The 20,755-nt window shown below is 38.7% G+C and overlaps 1 protein-coding gene across 3 annotated transcripts in view; it reads left to right on the top strand.

Moving 5' to 3' along the window:
- The first annotated feature begins 13,180 nt into the window (after positions 1 to 13,180).
- PRR16 (proline rich 16) overlaps positions 13,181 to 20,755 on the top strand; it is a 246,041-nt gene continuing 238,466 nt past the window's right edge. For all 3 annotated transcript variants that reach the window (XR_004187561.2, XR_012070450.1, XM_006217197.4), the window contains exon 1: positions 13,181 to 13,547. Coding sequence is in view for 1 of the 3 variants with exons in the window: in XM_006217197.4 (XP_006217259.1) it covers positions 13,389 to 13,547 (159 nt within the window). In the remaining 2 variants the exon portion in view is untranslated. The remainder of the gene's footprint in view (positions 13,548 to 20,755) is intronic.

The raw sequence follows: 20,755 nt of genomic DNA, 5'->3' as shown, positions 1-20,755 counted from the left end.
TTTTCCTTTAGCAATTCAAACCAAATATAAACCTCCCAACCTTTCTCTCCTGTTCCCAAATAGCCTGTAGCAAATAAAATAGGGGTTCAGTTATAGGCAGCTAAAATAAGGAAGCAGATTCTACCCTTCACGTTTCTGACCTGAAGCCAAAAGTGCACTATTCTTTTTTTCTTTTTGAGCATGCCAAGATAGAAGAGAGAATTGAAGGCTCATGATATAATAGGCAAGGAGTTTAAGAAGCTTTGCATTGTAGAAGAAAGGTCACTGAGCAAGAATGAAGACTTCTGGGTTCTGTTGTTGGTTTTGTTTCACAACAGCTTTGTACGATCTTGAGTAACTCTCTTACTCTTGGAAGTCTTATCTGTAAATTGAGGATAATAGTAATTCCCTGCTTTAGTTTTATTGAATTATCTTCAAAAGAAAGGGAAATAGTGATCTGACATTGGGACAGGCTTGAAAAATTGTAGAATTCTGTACAAATGCGGCATGAAAAAATTACAAAATCAAACTGGTCATATGGAAAAACACACCAGCATAAAAATACTGCTGAACACAGACAGGATTCCTGATAGAGTCCTCCTATATGGAATAATCCAGCTCTATAAGATCAATTCCTAGGAAAAGCAAAATATGATCAAGAGTAATCACTAGAGGGAGAAGAGTATAACTCAAGTGGTAGAGTGCGTGCTTGGCACGCAGGAGGTCCTGGGTTCAATCCCCAGTACCTCCTCCAAACAGGAATAAATGAACAAACCTAATTACCTCCCTCTCGTTAAAAAAAAAAAAAGAGAGAGAGAGAGATAATAATCACTAGAAACTTTTAAAACAGATCTTAATACGTTACGTTCCATAAAACAAGCAGAATGCTTATAGGTGTTATGTTGAAGGAGAAAGTAAGGAAGGAAAAAAGCAGGGAAGGCCAGAAGGGTAGAAGAGAAAGAAAAGGAAAGGAGGGTTGAGGTGAAGTGAAGACAGAAAGGAGGGAATTTGGGGATTTCATGGTCAAGTAAGTTTGGAAACTAAATTAAACAGGTCAGATTTTTCAGATTTTAACATCCTTATATTTAACCTCAGCATTATGTAAGGGGTATGCATAGTATGCAATGTTTCCATTTTTTTTTAAATTGAAACTGCTGAAACTTGCTTTGAAAAATGCTGTCGTAGAGGAACTTACTTAATCACGCACTTCTGGGAAGCAGCCAAATCCTGAAACAGTGGAGGTAGCAGGTTTCTTGATGCACAGAGCGCATCAATCAAAACAAACACAAAAAAAAGAATAACAGTGACTAACATTTGTTCAGTAATTCACAGCTTACAAAACATTTCCACATAATTATCTCTCTAGATTCTCAATCTACTTTTGCAAAATAGGTATTGTATCTACATTTGCAGATAAAGAAGGAAATGGTGGTGGATTCAGTTTCTGTAATCACAGAGCTGGTGGCGGAACATGAGTTTCAAACCTAAGGTGCCTCACTTCAAATCCACCGAGTTTTTATCAGAGCCTGCTGCTGTATGGTTTAACTGAATCACTTTGTACACCTGTAATTAACACAACAATGTAAGTCAACTATATTTCAATTAAAAAATACTATACACAAATAAAATCAATAAATTAAAAAAAAAAAGAAGACAGTGGATCACTTTGTACTAGTTCTTTAAAAGTTCAAAATAAGGATACAGACATTTCCTTCTGTTAGATGCTACAACTCTTTGGCATAATGGTTTTTAAAGACACCCTGTAGGGGGCCTTTTAAATGTCTGGACAGCTGATGTGACTGGAATTTACCGGAAGGAGGGCTAGTAAATGTCTCTGCCATGTGGGAAAGGAGTGAACATTTTCAAATGTCCTGCTAAACTCTTAGTTTAGTGAGTGCTAAACACACTGAAAATATAGTCTAGCAGTGCTTCATACATGGTGATACCAAAAAGTTTTACAAAAATTATGCAAAAAGCTAAGGAAATAGGAAATGGTCATTATGATGGAATGCCACTATAGAATAAAGGCATTGTCTTAGAATTTATTGACACTGACATTTTTCTTCTCAATTATACCATTTACAATTACATACTGAATTGAAAATAATTTCAGTAAATTTGAATGGTTATTTTTCAAAAAAGAAAAAGTAATTTGCAAGAATGTAAAAAAATATTTGAGAAAAATTTAACATAATTAGAACAAATGCTATTAAAATATCAGAGGTAGCAAGGTTTTGATGAGAGATGGTTAAAAATATTTCATATGTTGCCACCCTACACATATCCATTAAAATTTGAAACAAAATAGGACATCTGGGTTATGAAAAGTTACATACTAATTTTTTGCTACATTGCCAAATTAATAGTTGCTTTCCTATCTTATTCTGATACTGTCTTTGGAGGTGTCATATACTACTTTTCTAGAACCTCTAGCATGAATGGGTTTTTTTTCTTTTTTAAAATTTAATTTAATTAAAATTTTTTTTCTAATTGAAGTATATAGTCAGTTACAATGTGTCAGTTTCTGGTGTACAGCACAATGTCGCAGTCATGCATATACATACATATATTCATTTTCATAAAAGGTTATTACAAGATATTGAATATAGTTCCCTGTGCTATACAGAAGAAATTTGTGTTTTAATCTATTTTTCTATATAGTGGCTAACATTTGTAAATCTCAAACTGCCAAATTTATTCCTTTCCACCTCCTTTCTCCTGGTAACCATATGATTGTTTACTATGTCTGTGAGTCTGTTTCTGTTTAGTCAATGAGTTCATTAGTGTCCTCTTTTTTTAGATTCCACATATGAATAATACCATATGGTATTTTTCTTTCTCTTTCTGGCTTATTTCACTTAGAATGATGATCTTTAGGTCCATCCATGTTGCTACAAATGACATTATTTTATTCTTTTTATGGCTGAGTAGTAGTCCATTGTATAAATATACCACAACTTCTTTATCCACTCATCTGTCGTTGCACAAAACAACAACCTATAGAATGGGGGAAGATATTTGCAAATGATGTGAATGATTTCTTTTTTTAATCGCTGCTGTCTTTCAAAGGATATTATCAGCAAAATCTTTTAAACTACTAGAGATTGACTGTATATCTCAAGGTGCAGAGAGCTTTTAAAGTAGGAGAAATAGCTTTTATGATACCCTATTATTATACAATGCTTTCAAAAAGCTAATGTTTTCTTGACCTATTTGTATCATTCAAGGGTCCATGTATGAAGGTCTGATTCTGGTCATTTGTTGATTCTGTGATCTCCAACTAATCTTGTAATTTCTCTGAACTCAGTATCTATATCAGTAAGACTACCATATTTGTATTATATGGCTCCTAAGTAATTTCCACTCCTGAAATTCTAAGATTTTCTAAAATCTTGTTACAAGTAGTGTTTTCGTAGAGTTCAAACATCTGATAATTTTGTGATGTTGACTATCTTTATACATGAACTTTTAGAGTACTACCTGGTCTTTGAATAGTGTATCATTTACATACATATGTTGGTTCTCCTGAGGAGAATAGCGTATGGCCATTTGACTTCATTTTGTATGGTATATGCATTCTGCTGCTTTTTCCTTCATTCCACCAAAATTCATCATTACCAGATTATGCGTGACCCTTAAATATATTTCAAAACATACCAGAATGAACATTTGCAAATAGCATAGACTCAAAATCTTAAAATCAAACTTTCCTACTGATTAATTGAATTAGTTGCCAAAGCATGTGGCTGATACCTCTTTCTCATTCCTGAAAACTTATGGATTACTTCCAGTTCCACCTTTCTACTCCTGCCTCGTTCAGGCTCTTAGGCTGTATACACATCCACAGCAACCAGCCTACCTGGGCAAACTGCTAGCTCTCTCTCCCCCTTCCTTTCTCTTATAGAAGACTTTCGCACTTAACTTTACACCTTGTGGACTGCAAAATCCCAGAGGACATTGTTCACATCTACACTCTATGCACTAGCCAACTTCAAGGCTTATCTCAAACACTATCTAAAAGATGCCACCATCTTCATGTAATTGGAGAACTCCTCTGGGGTAGACAGTACCGGTCTCAGGGAGATCTGCCTGCCATAACAGAACACCACAGACTGAGTGGCTTAAAGAATAGGGATTTATTTTCTCACCATTCTGGAGGCCGAGAAGTCCAAGAGCAAGGTGCCAGAAGATTTAGTCCCTGTTAAGAGTTCTCTTCCTGGCTTGTTCTTCCTCTTTTTGCCGTGTTCTCACATGGTCTTTATTTGGTGCTTGTACTTGGAGAGAGAGAGAGAGAAAAAAAAGTAGGGGTGGAGGGTGGGGAAGAGAGGAAATCTCTACATTTTCTTTTAAGGGCACTAATTCTATCCTAAAGGCCCATTTTCATGACCTTGTCTAACACTAATTACCTCCCAAAGGCCCCATCTCAATATTGTAACACTGGAAGTTAGGGCTTAAACATATGAATTGTGAGGGGAAACAAACATTCAATCCATACCATTCTGCCCCAGCCCCCTGGATTCATGTCCTTCTGACATGCAAAATACATTCATTTCATCCCAACAGTCCCTAATGTCTTAACTCATTGCAGCATCAGCTTTAAAATCTGAAGTCTAAAGTCCCAGCTAAATATTATCTAAATCAGATATGGGTGAGACTTGAGGTATAATTCATCCTGAGGCAAAATTACTCTCATCTGTGAATCTGTGAAATCGGCTAAATTAATGTGTTTCCGAAATACAGTGGTAGCATAGACTAGGCATTCCCATTCCAAAAGGGAGAAATAGGAAAGCAGGAAAGAGTGATGGGTCCCCAGCAAGTCCCAGACCTAGCGAGGTGAACTCCATCAGATCTTGATGCTGAAGAGTAATATTCTTTGATTCAGTGCTCTGCTCCACAGGCCCACTATGGCTGCAGTCTTCAGGACCCACTGGACTGGTGGTCCTCTCTCCATGATTCTGATGGCTGGGGGTCAGACCCCCAAGGCTCTGGCTGCCCTGTTCCATTGCTTTACAGAATTGTCTAGTCCCCAAGTATTTGATTGAAAGCCATGTGACCTGTTAAATCCAGGGCGGTGGTCCCAATGATCTCTGAATGGTCTCTGGGGTCTTTTTTCCCTTTTCTTAAGGAGAGTGCATGTTTCCATCCTCACAGCATTATGATCCAGTCCTATAGAATCTAAGAAGTTTGACATTCTTGCTGCATTTTGTTCTATCTCTGTCCCCTTCTGCTCAAACTGGCTGTGTTTCAGTTTGTATAATTCCATTTTCTCTTTGATGGATAGTCCAGCCTCACCCTTGTTATTCTCGTCTGAACGTGCCTTTTAATTTGTTTTTGCAGAATAGGCCGAGTATTTCCCAAATCTTTAAGTTCTGTTTCCTTATTTGCTCACCAATTCCTCATTCGAGTCATCTCTCTTTTCTCGCATTATGCTATAAGCAGTCAGGAGGAACCAGACTGCTCCTTCAACATTTGCTTGGAAACCTCTTCAGTTAAACATCTAATTTCATTACTGGTAAATTCTGTCTTCCATAAAACACTTGAACATAGATGCACTGTAGCCAAGTACTTTCTCACTTTGTAACAAGGATCGCCTTTCCTCCAGTTTGCAATAACATGTCCTCATTTCTGCATGAGCCATTACCAGAATGGTCCTCAATATCCATATGGCTACAGACATCCTATTCATGAGGATTTATGGACTCTAAGAAGATGGAGGCTTTCTCTCCAGCTCTCTTTTCTTTCTCAGCCCTTGCCAGAATGGCTCAAATGTCCAAAGCTGCTTCCACATTTTAGATATTTGTTACAGGAGCACCGCACCTTCTCAGTACCAAAATCTTTTAGAATTACCATGTAATCCAGCAATTGCAGTTCTAGGTATATATCCAAAGGAAATGAAATCAAGATTTCAAAGAGATATCTATCTGTACTCTCATGTTCACTGAAGCATTATTCACGAGGCAAGATATAGAAATAACCTAAGTTTCTGTCAATGGATGGACGGATAAAGAAAATGCAGTATGCATATACAATGAAATATTATTCACCCATGATAAAGGAAAACCCTGCCATTTGTAACAGCATTAATGGACCTTGGGGGTATTACTGTAAGAGAAATAAGACAGAGAAAAAGAAATATTGTATGCTATCACTTATATGTGGAATCTAAAAAAGCTAGATTCTTGAAACAGAGAGTAGAATGGTGTTTACCAGGGGCTGGCAGGTAGAGAAAAGGGGAGATATTGGTCATAGGGTACAAACTTCTCATTATAAAATGAATAAGTTCTAGGGATTTCAAATACAGCATGGTGATTTTAGCTTATAATACTGCACGGTATAATTAAAACTTGCTAAGAGAACAGATCTTAAATGTTGTCACCACAAAAAAGAAATGATAATTATATGATGGGATGGAGGTGTTCACAGGTAACACTTTGGTAGTAATTATTTTACAATATATAAGTGTATTAAATCAGCACATCTACATCTTAAGCTTACACAACATCATATGTCAATTATATCTCAACGAAGCTGGAAAAATAAAACAAAATCTATCTAAGTCAGCTTGGGCTTCCATACCAAAATACTATAAACTGCGTGGCCTCAACTCTAAGATTTATTTTTCTCATAGTTTTGGAGGTTAGGCATTACACAGAATGTTCTAGATTGTTTGCAGATTTGGGTTATTCCATCCCAGATGAGAAACTAAAACTGTACATACACTGTATCTAGCGATACACAGTAGATAACATTGGTACCACCTTACATCTGGCAGGATGTGGCTTTATATTCCTGAAAGTCAAGGTATTCTGTAAGTAGAGGGAGTAGTGCAACCTCTGCCAGCATCTCTGTCCTCTCTGACTCTATTAGATAAGAAACAGTAGTGATTCACTAGTGATTGCTGGCTCACCCTTACTCATTTCCTTGGAAAAAAAATCCTGAAACTTAACAATGATAGGACTGTTTAAGTAGCTGTTAAAATTAATTGGACACAAGAATGATTGAATAGGACTTTCAGTTATTTTGGTGCTAGCAGGGTGTATTGGGTTCCCCTAAAAGATCGAGTATTCTTTGGTTGTGGCTGAATCACCTTTCATGGAAAGAGGCTGTTAAGCTGTTAAATTGTGCAGAGTGGCTACTGGCCAAGTTTTAAGAACACCTCTTTGGCCTGGAGTATTCAAAGTCTTAAGTTCTTACTTCACTTGGCCCAGCAGTTTGAAGCTGAGAGGTGGAATCAGATTGGGTAGAATGAGATGTCAGGCATGGGTCCCAAGGTTTCAGGATGAGTGGAAACTCTTGAAAACTTGGGTGAAAGGGAATAATTGTTTCAATATTTTGCTTGCACATGTGGTGGGCAGTTCAGCAGCTCTGGGCTGGGTGAGGTCTTGAAAAGCATTCCTGGACCCAGTTCCAACATGTGTGTGTGTCAGGGGGAGGGTCCTTCCCCTCACCAACAAGCAATTCTCAGATGCCAGCAGGGTGTCCATGAATTGAACTCAATCCTGACACCATCTACTGCAAGACAGAAATAGATTCCATGAATGAAGCGCTCCAGTCCTACAACACCAGCCTGTACTTCAGACACAAAACTCAAGTCCAAGACTTCTGACTGACTGACTATAAATCAGAGGTTCCCACAACCTCCTCCTTGGATTTGATGAATTTGCTAGAACTGCTCACAGAACTCACGAAAACCCATTACTCACTAGATTACTGATTTACTATAAAAAGGATATTAAAGGGTACAAATCAACAGTGAGATGAAGCGAGACATAGGTTGAGGTCCAGAGCAAAGGAGTTTCTGTCCTCCTAGAGCTTGGCACCCAGCAGAGTGGCACTTGGAAGCACTGTAGCTCCCCAACTTGGAAGCTCTCTGAAAAGGAGAACCAAAAGCTGTCCTTCTGGGTTTTTATGGAGACTTCATTACGTAGTCATGATTGACTAAATCATTGGCCAGTGGTGACTGATTTAACCTCAAGTCCCTCGTCGCTTTCTGGAAGTCAGGGGGTGACAGTGAAAGTTCCAGCTTTCTAATCACGTGGTTGGTTCTCCTGGCAACTAGCCCCCTCCTACGGGTGGGATCCAAATGCCGCCTTCCTTGAAGCATTTTCAAAGACTGTGGACAAGAGCCCGAATATTATTTCATTGCTATTATTGCTTGGGAAATTCCACAGATTATAAATATATAAATCACAGAATTGCCGGTCTTTAGAGCTGGGACCCTGAGATGAGAATGGATGAAGGGGGTACACTAAATGCTAAAACTAAGATTTGAATGCAGCTAGCTTTGGGAAGCAAAAACAACTTAAAAATGTCAGTCTCCAAGTATGAGAAAAAAGTAAGGTTGATCCAATCTAAAGGCTGTAGTGTGGCTATTTTTTATTTTTATTTTTCCAGGGGTTCATCTTCTGTTTTGGGGAAAAAATGGGCCACAGGTATAGGCAACCTGATTCAAGTTGGGCCAGTCATTAAATTTCCTTATCACTAGTTACTGACCCAAGCAGGACCATTGCTAATTCATATATATGATGTCTTTGTATGCATTTGAAAATGATTTTGCTTCCTAAAAATACTTCCATGTATCAGAAAATTATCATAATATATAGATTTTTGTAGAATAACTCATTTTACTGCCACCTGCTGGAAAATCATGGTAACAAGTATATAATTGTGTGACTTTTTTAAAAAGAATAGCAGCTTTGCACCTGGGTCAATCACAGTGATTGGCCAAAGCATGTGTCCATGGTCTAAGCTGGACCAATCAAAGTCCTCTCCTGGGAGCTTGTTGTGATTACCTCTTTCTTTTCTAGCTGCAAAGTTGTAAAGATGTGAATCTGGACTTACCATTGACCAAGTTTTGGCTTTATGGAGAAACTAGCCTAAGAAAGAAGCCAACCTGCTAAAAAAAAGTGGGATACACAGACAGAATGAAATAGTCACAATGGTCCTAGAATTTCTGGCTCCAATTCTACTTGAAAGTATTTCTCTCCTTGCCTTTCTATGGCTATGAGACAATTTCCTTTGTTAAGTTAAGCAAAAGTTCAGTTTCTGTCTCATGTAAAAAAAGTAAGAAAAAAAATGTCATGTATACGTTGACTTTGTAGGTCAAATAAAATAAACTGTAGTTGAGAAAGAAGGCCAAAAAAAAAAAGAAAAAAGAGAGAGAGAGAGATACCCTAAGGTAAAATTATTTTATATTAAGAGTGATGTGAGGAATTCTCTAATTGTTCCTGCAGGGACTGTCTTGCTAAACCTAGTGGCACATGTACTCCATGTCACAGATTCTTGCTGAGACTAGTTATTTAAGAAATATTTGTGAAATTAAATTTTTCAAAATATACAGAGAGAGACAACACTTTATTCATTCATTCATCTCCTTATCACGTATTTAGTGAGCAGCTTCTTTGGAATAGATAAAGTTCTAATTACTGAGGACACTGTAATGGGAATTTGTATTTAAACTTTCAGATCACGTTTTGTTTGTTTGTTTGTTTGATTTACCAATATGCATCTATAGTAGGTAGCCATCATGCCAAAAGCAATTGATACATAAAAAGGAGACATTCTCCAAACAAATGGAGACAACTCCACAAACATCTGAGTCAGAGTGGGATTCTAGATCCCAATTTGTATTCCCTAGATGTGAAACAGTGGATGTACCATTTAACTTCCTAAGGCCTTGTTTTCTCACCTGTAACATGAAGAGGTATAACTGGATGATCTTTAAGGCTTATTCTGGCTAAAAAGAAACCTAACGCTTTCTTTCAGTCTCTCAAACAGTGGTTTTCAGAGTGTGGTCTCTTTCCAGAAGCCTAGAAACTTGTTAAAATGCAAATATCAGTCTCCACCCCAGACCTGTGAGATCAGACATTCTGGTTGTGAGGTCCAGCAGTCTGTGTTTTAACAAGCTCTGATCCATGCCAGAGTTTGAGAATCACTTCTAGATGTATACAGTATACTTCATAGTCAACATATATATGGAGAACTTTTTTAATTTTTCTCTGCTGTGTTTCACTAACATCATTTTCTCTCCTAGACATCCATGTCATTCTCCACTATTTTTCACCCACATCTCCCCAGTGAAAACTATTTTGGTGGGAACAAAGTTGTCATTCCTTTTTTTTTTCTTTGTCTTAATATTTTCACATATATCTAATAACATTGGATTTTATAAACGAAAATTAGTTTGTGCAAAAGACAAAAAAGAAAGAACACCAAGAGTCTCCATTAAAAGTGATGTTGTATTATGTATATCATCCTTTTGGGGGGACTCAATGAACATTATTATGATCGTATATCAATAAAAGCCAGTGCCAACAAAATTGGACAAAATATTTTGGGTACATTCTTGACTTCTTTGTGAATTAAAAAGTATGTCTTTATCATAGCATTTCCTCGTGTAGGTTAAGTATTAGAGAGAATGCAATAGATTAAACACACACACACAGAGGAGAATACTGATAAGTGCTTGTAACTGAACAACCAGACACTCGATGATCTTCTACAATTATCCAGTCCTTCCTGCTGCAAAACTCAGAAAAAGCTGACTAAAGAGAAAGAAATTATAGAATACTGGGTGCACAATCACTTCTATAAATAAGACACTTTTCTATTAGCAATTTGTTGTTCTGTCTAAGTTTGTAAGTGATGTGGTTTGAGCATGTATCCATTTGCCTCCAGCACTAGTACATAAACAAATTTATGAACACATTCATAAGAAATTTTATTGGGTGTCACTTTTGCTGTGTGGTCCCCATAATTTGGCTTTAAAACATCACATAGACTAATGTCTGAGAGAGTACAGAATGAGCCAAAGGAATGACTAATTTTTCCACAAGGGTGATAAAAAATAGGGAGCAAAACTTATGTCCTTGTATCCTTTTCAGCCTGTCTCTTTCCCCTCAATATCTTTAACTCTCTTTATAAAACTTTCTTCTTTTGGAATATTTTACCCATATTCATTTAATAACCGGAAGATAGTAGTAGCCACCACTGCTGGGGTCCAACTCATTTTTTCAGTTTGGTTTTGGAAGCCAATTTTAACTTTTCCCCTTTCAGTTAAAATACAACTCCATCTTGTATTTAAATATAGGTAGGTAGGTAGGTAGGTGGGTAGGTATGTAGGTAGATAGATAGATAACCATTATTTAAGAGTAAATTGTGATGTGGACGTGCACAGTGTGTATTAGAGTAATAATTATGATTCAGTTTTGAGCCAGAATAGTTTACCTCATTAATAGTAATGGATATCATAGGAAAACAGATTTTTAAAAAATCTTCAGTGAAGGATATTGAGAGTAGAATGTAAATATGCTTATATTAACAAAAGGATTATTTTGTCAATGGAAGGAAAACAGCTCTTCCTTTCCTCTTCTCCAGTATGCTTGCCTAAAATCATTATACTTTGGGTTTTTTGGGCTTCCCCATTCATTTGCCTACTGTTGAGAGTCAAAAGTTCAAATACACAGGAGCAGCACTTTCTCTTTTCTCTCACATTCTCATTTGCCATTTCTGACCACTTATCTTCAAATATGAAATAAGAGCATAATGAAAGGTTAGGAATTTACAGTAGGGAAATTTGTAAACCTGATAACTTTTTTTTTTTTTTACTGTTATATCTTTGTAAAATAGAGAATAACCTGCAGAAACAAGGAAACTTAAAAAAAAATTTTGTCTCCACCTTAGAGAACTCAAGCATGTTATTTATCTAACACTTCTAATTATTTCTTTTATCTTCTCTGATTGGCTTAGTGCCCACTGGTTCTTTTATTCTTTCCTTATTTTAATTCTCTTCCAGCAGCTTCTGCTTTCTACCTGTCTTCTTTTTCCTCTGATTTTTCAATGTATTTTCCAGTGTTGTTATCCTTTTGACACTACTTCTAACTTTCTATTTCTCTTCTGTTGTCTCTTTTTTCTTCCATAATCCAAATAGGATTTTATAAAGAGGAATTGTTCAGAATGCAGAGAGTGAATATGAGGGACTAAAGGAACTAGGAAGAGGAGAGCTGGTCAAGGTTTTCTTCATGCAAAGAAGCATGTTGGAACAACCTGGGGAGTGAGAAGCAAAAAGCAGAGATCCCTGCTAAGGCATGGCCAAATGGGGGCCTATCAAAATAATGATTTGGAGTAGTGTGCACTGAGGAAAATAAAGTGGAGCCAGCCTGCCAGGTCAGTAGCTAGCAACTCATAGGTTTGCCATTAAGGAAATTAAAACTTAAGCTAATGAGAATCATAGCCACCTACTGAGAATGAAACTGAAGGCTTCCATTTAAACTGCCTTCCCTCTGTCCTTTTGACAGAACAGTCAGAAAGTTATTTCCTTTTTATTTGGTTGTAAAAGGCTTGAAACGGATGCAAAAAAAAAAAAAAAAAAAAGACAGGGGGGAAAAAAAAGTTGAAGGAAAACTCTTCTTATTCATCTCCCACAAAAGGAGCTCCAGGGTATTGCCCCCTCACTCTACCCAAAACAGACATCAGCATAGGTCAGGAAAAGAGGAAGGAGAGTTTGAAAAAAAAAAAAATGTCCCAGATAAGTACAGTCAAGATGACTCAGACAGTCTCTCAGGGGATTTCTGGTGTGAGGACTTCCAATTAATAAACCTGCTATTAACTTTGTGGAATCAGCGGGATTAAGCTACCTCTTTCAAGAACTCTTGAAAATTATGATTTCAGGGGGTGGGGGGTCGCTTTTTACCACATCTGTTGTTTTTTTTTTTCTGCACAAGTGAGAACACCTCTGTTTAACTTGTAGGTGAGTAGGAGAATGACTGGAGGCCCTCTGGACACATTTTGGTCCTGAATAAACATTTAGGGTCGCTTTACTAACCCGAAATCCAACTTCTGACCCTGTCGGGGTTCTTTATAAATTGATCAGAAAGCGTGGTGGGGAATCCAGGTCTCTGCTGGCGGGGAAAGCAGAAGGAATCCAGGATGGATGTAGGTAGGCATCCAGCAGGCTGAGATGATGAGGGCATATCAGCATCCAGACGAGGGGGTGGGCAGGACAGGAACTTGTCTCCCAGCGCCCTGATGCCCAGGTGTTCTGGGAGAGATCCCGGAGGCACGTGAAGCGGGGACTGCAGCTGACGGCCTTGGGCACGGCGGCCGGGCGCCCCTCTCCGCGGGCGGGGGCCGAGCGCGTGTGTGCGCGAGAGCGACGGGCGGCGGCGGGAGGAGGCGCAGGCGCGCTGTTCGCCCGTCTGCAGCCCCGCGCCGAGCGCCGCGTCTCGGGGAGTTGATGGCAGCACCACAGTGCGGCCGCCCGGCCGTGCGCCGAGCGCAGCCAGCAGCCGCTGCCCTGGGAGCGTCCAAGATGTGGTGGGATCGGGGCGGCCGCAGCGGCGCCAGGGACCGGGGCGCGCAGCAGGCTCCGCTCGCCCGCCTGTGCTGACCTGCCTCACTTGCCCCAAAGAATGTCAGCCAAGTCCAAGGGGACCCCCTCCTCGTCCTCTCCAGCCGAGGGACCGCCGGCAGCCTCCAAAACCAAGGTGAAGGAACAGATCAAGATCATCGTGGAGGATCTGGAATTAGTCCTGGGCGACCTGAAGGACGTGGCCAAGGAACTTAAGGAGGTAAGAAGCGCGGGGGTGGGGAAGGAGTTCGTCGCCTTTCACCCCTCGGGGTTCCCGGTCTCGTTTTCACTGGGGACCGCCAGATTTCTTAACTCCTAGGAAACTATGGAAAGACGCCTGCCTACGGACTTTCTTTGCTCCGGAGACTCCTGAGAAGAGTTGTTGCACTTTATTTTTTTCTCTTTTCTTCTCCTTTTTTTTTTCTCCGTCAGAAATCAACTAGTGTTTTAATCGATAGACCTGGGATGGTGGGAGGGGTGAACACGTGTGTCTCTGTATCTGTGCGTGTGTGTGTCGGGGAAGGGGGTTAACTGGGGGTGTGTCGACAGGGGAAGAAACCAGCAGCTGGCCGGAGAGTGCAAGATGCTCCTTCCTGCCCTCTTGCTCCCCCAGAGTCCTTTGGCAAGTCGCCCCTTGCCTGGCAGCCTCCCCGGGCCGGGGCTGAGGGGGAGCCAGGTTCCGGGCACCGGGCCAGGCTCGAGAGGGCAGCCTGGGAGAAGCTCGGCTCCAGCTCCTCTCCCCGCTTCCCGAACCTCACTGAAGGAAGGCGACCCATGGTTGCAGGCAGGAGAGCCCAGACCTGGGGTATAGAGGGAGTCTGGGACTTTCTCACTTTCTCAATCCCTGGGGCATCCCCTGCTCTCTTCCGAACGTCGCTCTCAGTAACTCCGGGCCTTCCCGCCACCCCACCTCCTTCCTTCCTCCCATCTTGTCGCCAGTTGGCATAGAACCTGGGGCACAGGGCGCGTCGGTGAGTGTGTGTGTGTGTGTGTGTGTGTGTGTGTGTGTATGTGTGTGTGGTGTGGGGGTGTGTGTGTGGTGTGGGGGTGTGTGTGTGTGGTGTGTGTGTGTGTGTGTGTGTGTGTAGTGTGCATGCACCAGGGTCTTCCCAGTTGCGTCCTGGCTCTTGGTTACCAGGACTGTTTTGGTTCTTTCTCGCTCCCTGCCACCCGCATTCCACTTCTGCCCTCCCACCCCCACAAGCCTTGATCGGGATAGAGAGAAGCGGAGGCAGTGTCAAGGCTGAGGATGCGTAACCCTAGCTGCAGCTCCAGGCGGGGGCGAGGGCGGGGTTGGGAGGGGTAGGGTATCCTGCAAGCCCGCGGGTGGCGTCGCAGAGCCCAGGCAGAGTCCCAGCCCAGTGTGCCGCTACTGAATGGGTTCCTGGTGAGGTTCTCGGTCAGGAGTCTGCACCCCCAGTTGCATGAGAGCTAACACTAACTTCGGAGGTGGTGGCCCCGGTGGGAAGGGAAGGGGTAGGATGTAGTCTACATCCAAAATTGTAATCAGGTTTCAGAGGCCAAGTGGGAGGAGACTGGGGGTTGTTTGGACGTTTGGCCTCTGAAGATTAACCTCCTCTATCCGATTTCCAATCCAAATGTGAGGAAAAAGCCCCCCTCTTTCTCTCCATCTCCCCATTACCTCTGTCAACTGAACTCCGCATTTGTTACCAAATGCAAGTCTGTTAAAATGACCCATTCATCAGCAGGGTTCGGTTTGCCAATGGGAAATGTCATTCTTGTAGGTTGCTCCACACACAGAACGTAATTACTACTGAGGTCCTGAGAATGTATATTGATACAGATGATAGATGCGAGGACAAAACTTGTTGGTGTTTGCAGGGCTTCTCTAGGATCACTGCTTCACAACTGGTTGACAGATGGCGAGGTTATGCATTTGAAATTCAAGTCTAAAGATGCTGTTTGTTTCTTTGTTATCCTTTTATTCAACATCTTTGGCAAGCTGTGTTTTCATTTGAAACATTATGGCATTTTTAAAAAAATGAACACATTTGGGCAGGTTCCTTTTGGCAGAATTGTGCTTTACAGTTGTTGACGTTTCTAAGATGGGGGATGTTGGGAAACCTACATCAGCACAGAAATATATTTACTGTTTTAGCGAGGTGGTTTAGATTAGGAGTAAGTAGTCCATCAAAACTCTGCATCTATGGGCACATACTTCTTGTGTTATGCTGTGTCCTCCACTCCCTATTTTAGACAGAACAGATGAGAAGAAACTGTACATGGACCCAGTTCTGCTTTGCATCATTACTCTGTAGATGTTTGGAGAGCAGGTAGATCTATCGTGAAACTTTTAACCTCACTGTAGCTATTGGTTAGAATCACGGAGAAGTAAATCAGGGAGTCTGTGTCTCTCTCTCCATTTCACTCTTTCTGTGCCTTCATTTACGTGAGAATTTTTTTAGGGAAAAAAAAACCCAGGTAGTTTATGAAAGGAATGGAAAAACATAGATAATGTACAACCAAGTAAATGAAAGGATCTGTCTTCCAGACAGATATAGAGATAAAATTTTGACTTCATGCTTTGGAAGCTTAGACTGGGTGCTTGACTAAAAATTTCACCCAAGAGTGAAATTTATGAATGATAAATAATGTGATGTGATTATTAATTACTTTTGTGAGGAGGATGTCATCAATCAAGGTTTACACATAGAGTTGTATATATTATGTCTAAATCTCAAAACACTGGCCATTTATATAATAGGAAAGATAGTTATTTTGAGAACAAAATATTTACAGAGCATGTTTAGCCTATGACATCTTACAGTTGTCCAGCGTTTATCTTTTTAAGATAATACTGCACATGTGACTGAACATGTCTTTGATGTAGTTTTGAATATAGGAGTAACTGAAAACTTTGTAAATTACAAACCTGTTGATCTCTATACTTATGACTTGTAAATATAAATGTCACCATTCAGCAGTTGTTACATTCGCTATTCTGGCAGTTTATCATTGGTATATATTAAATATGAACAGTTGTATTTAGAATTCTAATTCCTTTATTGGCAATGCTATGCTTTTAGGCCATAATATATTTTGATATCAATTAGCAGAGAGCTTTTGTCATGGAACAGAAATTAGAAGAAAGAAAGTGATTATGATGAGATTACTATATTATTCACCATATGGTATTTGTTTGTTTGGTTTTTTCCCCTGACTTTTTCATTCTAACCAAACCACAGTATTCTTTTTTGAATATTTTACCCTTTATTTTTGCATAAACCCTGCACCAACAATATTAGACTTTTGTTTGGGGTTATTTTGAAATTGATTTTCTTTTTAGAAGTTTTCTGGATTTTAGTCATCTGAAAATTCAGGTAGTTGGGGTGTTGAGTACAAGTTTAATCCATGTTTCTTTTTTCTACACATTTTTAGGTAGAAATGTAAAAAAAAAACAGCTATTGTTTTTTAAAAAATGGTTCACGAATAGTCTGGCCTCTTCAGGTATCAATTTGCCTGTTTTTTATGAAGATCTCACTGGTAAACTGTTCTGCATAAAATGTTGGTGTTAATATGTAGGTCTTGTTGATTAGGGAGGGATTGGGATATGTAATGAATAGCCTTTGACTTGGAAACAAAATACATTACTGCTTTTAGTTGGATTCTCTTTTAGTTTAGACTGATTATAACCTTGAGCTTTTTTCATACTGTTTCATTTTGTGACTTTAAGTAACAAGACTACTATATGGGTTGAATATATATATCACATATATTTACATATATATGTATATATATATGTATATTTTTTTTTTTAGCTAATCCCTGTGAGTAGACATGACTGTTATGGAGGAACCAGTTGAGTTGTTCTGTCTGCCTTGGAATCACTCAGTGATTAGATTGCATGAGTAGGAAGGTATTGTCAGCATTGTGCCTATGGATTGGAAAGCACTCATGGATTTTCGTATAATATCATAAACAAATAAATTAAAATTAAGCTTAATTTTAAAAAGTTTGAAAACACATAGGAAATGATTCATTTTGGGGCTGAGGAAAACGGAATTAACAATTATCTGCAAAATACTGTCATTTTTAAATGTTTTTCTCTCTTTGAATGGCTTATCCACTTGAAGTGCTGTAGTTTATTGCTCTGAGAAATCGTACCAACTATTTTTTGGTTAATGAGTCCATATTTATAAAATTCATTACTCAAACGAATTACAGAGAATAATCTCTGGAGTACTTTCCAAGTTTTAAAGTTGTGAATGAAGGAGATTTCACAGTGCATTCAATTATAGCAATAGCTGTATTTTTACTACTCTATACAATAGTCTACCTTCTCAAACTGGAGTATATTTACCAAATGGCAGAATGCTTTTTAATTTTTCTTTTCTGAAGCATAATCACATAGCATGCTTCTAAAAGAACAGCATGGTTCTGAGAAAATAATAACCATCCTTTACTATCTCTATTTCCAATGCATTAAACCATTTAAGACTCAGAGAATTAGCTGATAAGAAATTCAGGCAGACTTAAAGTAATAAATAGACAGTGTGCTTCAGGCAACAGTGAAGTAATAGATAATAAAACCAATGTAATAGTTTCATTGTTACTTGGATTATGTTTTTTTCCATCCTTACTGCTCTGAGGATCTCAGGTATTTAAGTCAAAATGGAAGAAAAGAGATAGAAACGTAAGTTTGAGTAAAACATTTTCTCAAACATATTAAACTACAGAACCTTCTACAGAACTAGTTCATTAAAAATATCATGGGCAGTTTTTGGAAATTAGAGGGGTAAAATTCTAATAGCCTGCTGACTCAGTTCTGATTAAAATGTGCATATCTGACATCAAGCTAAAAATAAATGATTAGTAAATAATGAGGGGTACTTTTTTCTTCCTTTAAAAATGACATTTATTTATGTATTTTATTAACATTTTATTTTTGGAACAATTTTAGATTCACAGCAAAGGGGAGGGTACAGAGATTTCCCATGTACCCCTAACCCCCACACACTCTTAGCCTCCCCCATTATCAACATCCCCCACCAGAGTGGGACATTTGGTGCCACTGAGGAATCTACACTGCCACATCATTATCATCCAACATCTGCAGTTTGCATTAGGGTAATCATTCTTGGTGTTTTACATTTGTGGGTTTAGACAAATGTTTATACATACGTCTATCATTCTGGTGTCCTATAGAGTAGGACAGTACCCTAAAATTCCTCTGTGCTCCACCTATTCATCCTTCCTTCAGATCCTAAGAGTACTTGTTTTTTTTGAAGAAAAAAATTTCATTTCTTTCTGATTTCAGAAGTAATTCAGTCTGTGAATAAGAGAAAAAGTTTGGAAAAAATCTAAAAATTATACAGAAGAGCATAGGAATTATCCTTAATGCCACTCATGAATAGGTAAATTGAACATTTTGCTATGTTTTCTTTACATCTTTTTATATGCATATATTTAACATGGCTGAAGTCATGTAAAGTTATGAAATTACATCCAATGATGTATGTACAAGAAGAGCTTTGGCAATAAAAATAGGTAAGACAGCTTTTACTCTCTGCTTGGTACTCTTCTAAGCGTATTTCTTAATATTAGATTTTTTAATTCTGAAAACAAACATATTAGGAAGGAACTACTGTTTGTTTTATAGGTAAGAAAACAGAGGCCAGAGATGTAAAGTAACTTGACTTTGCAAGTGGAAACGTGAGGCTTCGGAGCTTGGGATTTTAGTACTAGGTCCCAAGCATATAACCACTAAGCTCTAGTCATCTTTTTATTTTTTTTTTCATTTTCTGAGACATCAGGGGTGTGAAAGTTTTAAAGTTTTCAATCCAACTTGCCAAATGGTCTTCCAGGAGCTTTTCACAGATTTTTACTCCCATCATCAGAATATGTGTGGACCCTGTTTCTTCAGTTTCTAGTGAAGTCAATCAACCTTTTAAGTCTAATTGTAAATTTATTATTTCTTTGTGGTAACAGTCATTGCTTCTATGGGTTGTACACAATTTTGAGCACCAGTATTGAGGTAGAATTAATAGTAAGTTAATTAGGCATTACAGTGTTCATCTTCCAAATAAATAGGTACTGCCGTGAATCACTTTTGACCTATTTACTCAACAATGTTAACGAGCGTATTACATTGCTTTCTCATATTATGGCTTAGAAAATAAAGAAACAACTAATATGGGTGCTTGCTGATGTCTAGCATTGCATCCAGCTGTTTCAAATGAATTTAGAAGAGTTTGGGAAGCTGTTAATTCTCTTTTGTTGTTATCAAATTGCCTTAGAAGGTAGGTATTGTCCTTAAGTTTTCTGAGATGTTTGGGTTTTAACAGTTGTTTTGCTTTCTGCTATGGCAGATGAACAGACAAGCTTGTTGAATTCTACACCAGGCCCCAAATGACTGAGCTGGCTAACAATGTCACGTGGATTTTTATAGTTCGATTTTGCGTCTTAATTTTAGTGCTACTTATTGTAAGCCACCACCTCTTCCCCTCACCTGTATGGGAAACAAGAATGACCTTATTCCCAAATCCTGTTTGTTTGTTTTTCTTCCAGTATAATGTGGGTAAAAATGTTTTTATTGTATTGAAAGTTAGTTAATTAAAAAGAGGTGCTTTAAAAAAGTTTCTCATAGGTCTCAGACAACCCAAGTCAGCACTATTTCTTTTTTTTTTAATTTTTTTAACATTTTTTATTGATTTATAATCACTTTACAATGTTGTGTCAAATTCCAGTGTTCAGCACAATTTTTCAGTCATTCATGGACATATACACACTCATTGTCACATTTTTTTCTCTGTGAGTTATCGTAACATTTTGTGTATATTTCCCTGTGCTATACAGTGTAATCTTGTTTATTTATTCTACAATTTTGAAATCCCAGTCTATCCCTTCCCACCCTCTACCCCCCTGGTAACCACAAGTCTGTATTCTCTGTCCATGAGTCTATTTCTGTCCTGTATTTATGCTTTGTTTTTGTTTGTTTGTTTTTGTTTTTGTTTTTTAGATTCCACATATGAACTATCTCATATGGTATTTTTCTTTCTCTTTCTGGCTTACTTCACTTAGAATGACATTCTCCAGGAGCATCCATGTTGCTGCAAATGGCATTATGTTGTCAGTTTTTATGGCTGAGTAGTATTCCATTGTATAAATATACCACCTCTTCTTTATCCAGTCACCTGTTGATGGACATTTAGGCTGTTTCCATGTTTTGGCTATTGTAAATAGTGCTGCTATGAACATTGGAGTGCAGGTGTCATCCTGAAGTAGATTTCCTTCTGGATACAAGCCCAGGAGTGGGATTCCTGGGTCATATGGTAAGTCTATTCCTAGTCTTTTGAGGAATCTCCACACTGTTTTCCATAGTGGCTGCACCAAACTGCATTCCCACCAGCAGTGTAGGAGGGTTCCCCTTTCTCCACAGCCTCTCCAGCATTTGTCATTTTTGGATTT

The sequence above is a fragment of the Vicugna pacos genome, chromosome 3 (genome assembly GCF_048564905.1).
Source record: "Vicugna pacos chromosome 3, VicPac4, whole genome shotgun sequence".
Lineage (NCBI taxonomy): Eukaryota > Metazoa > Chordata > Mammalia > Artiodactyla > Camelidae > Vicugna > Vicugna pacos.
This window is presented reverse-complemented; position numbering and strand designations above follow the sequence as displayed.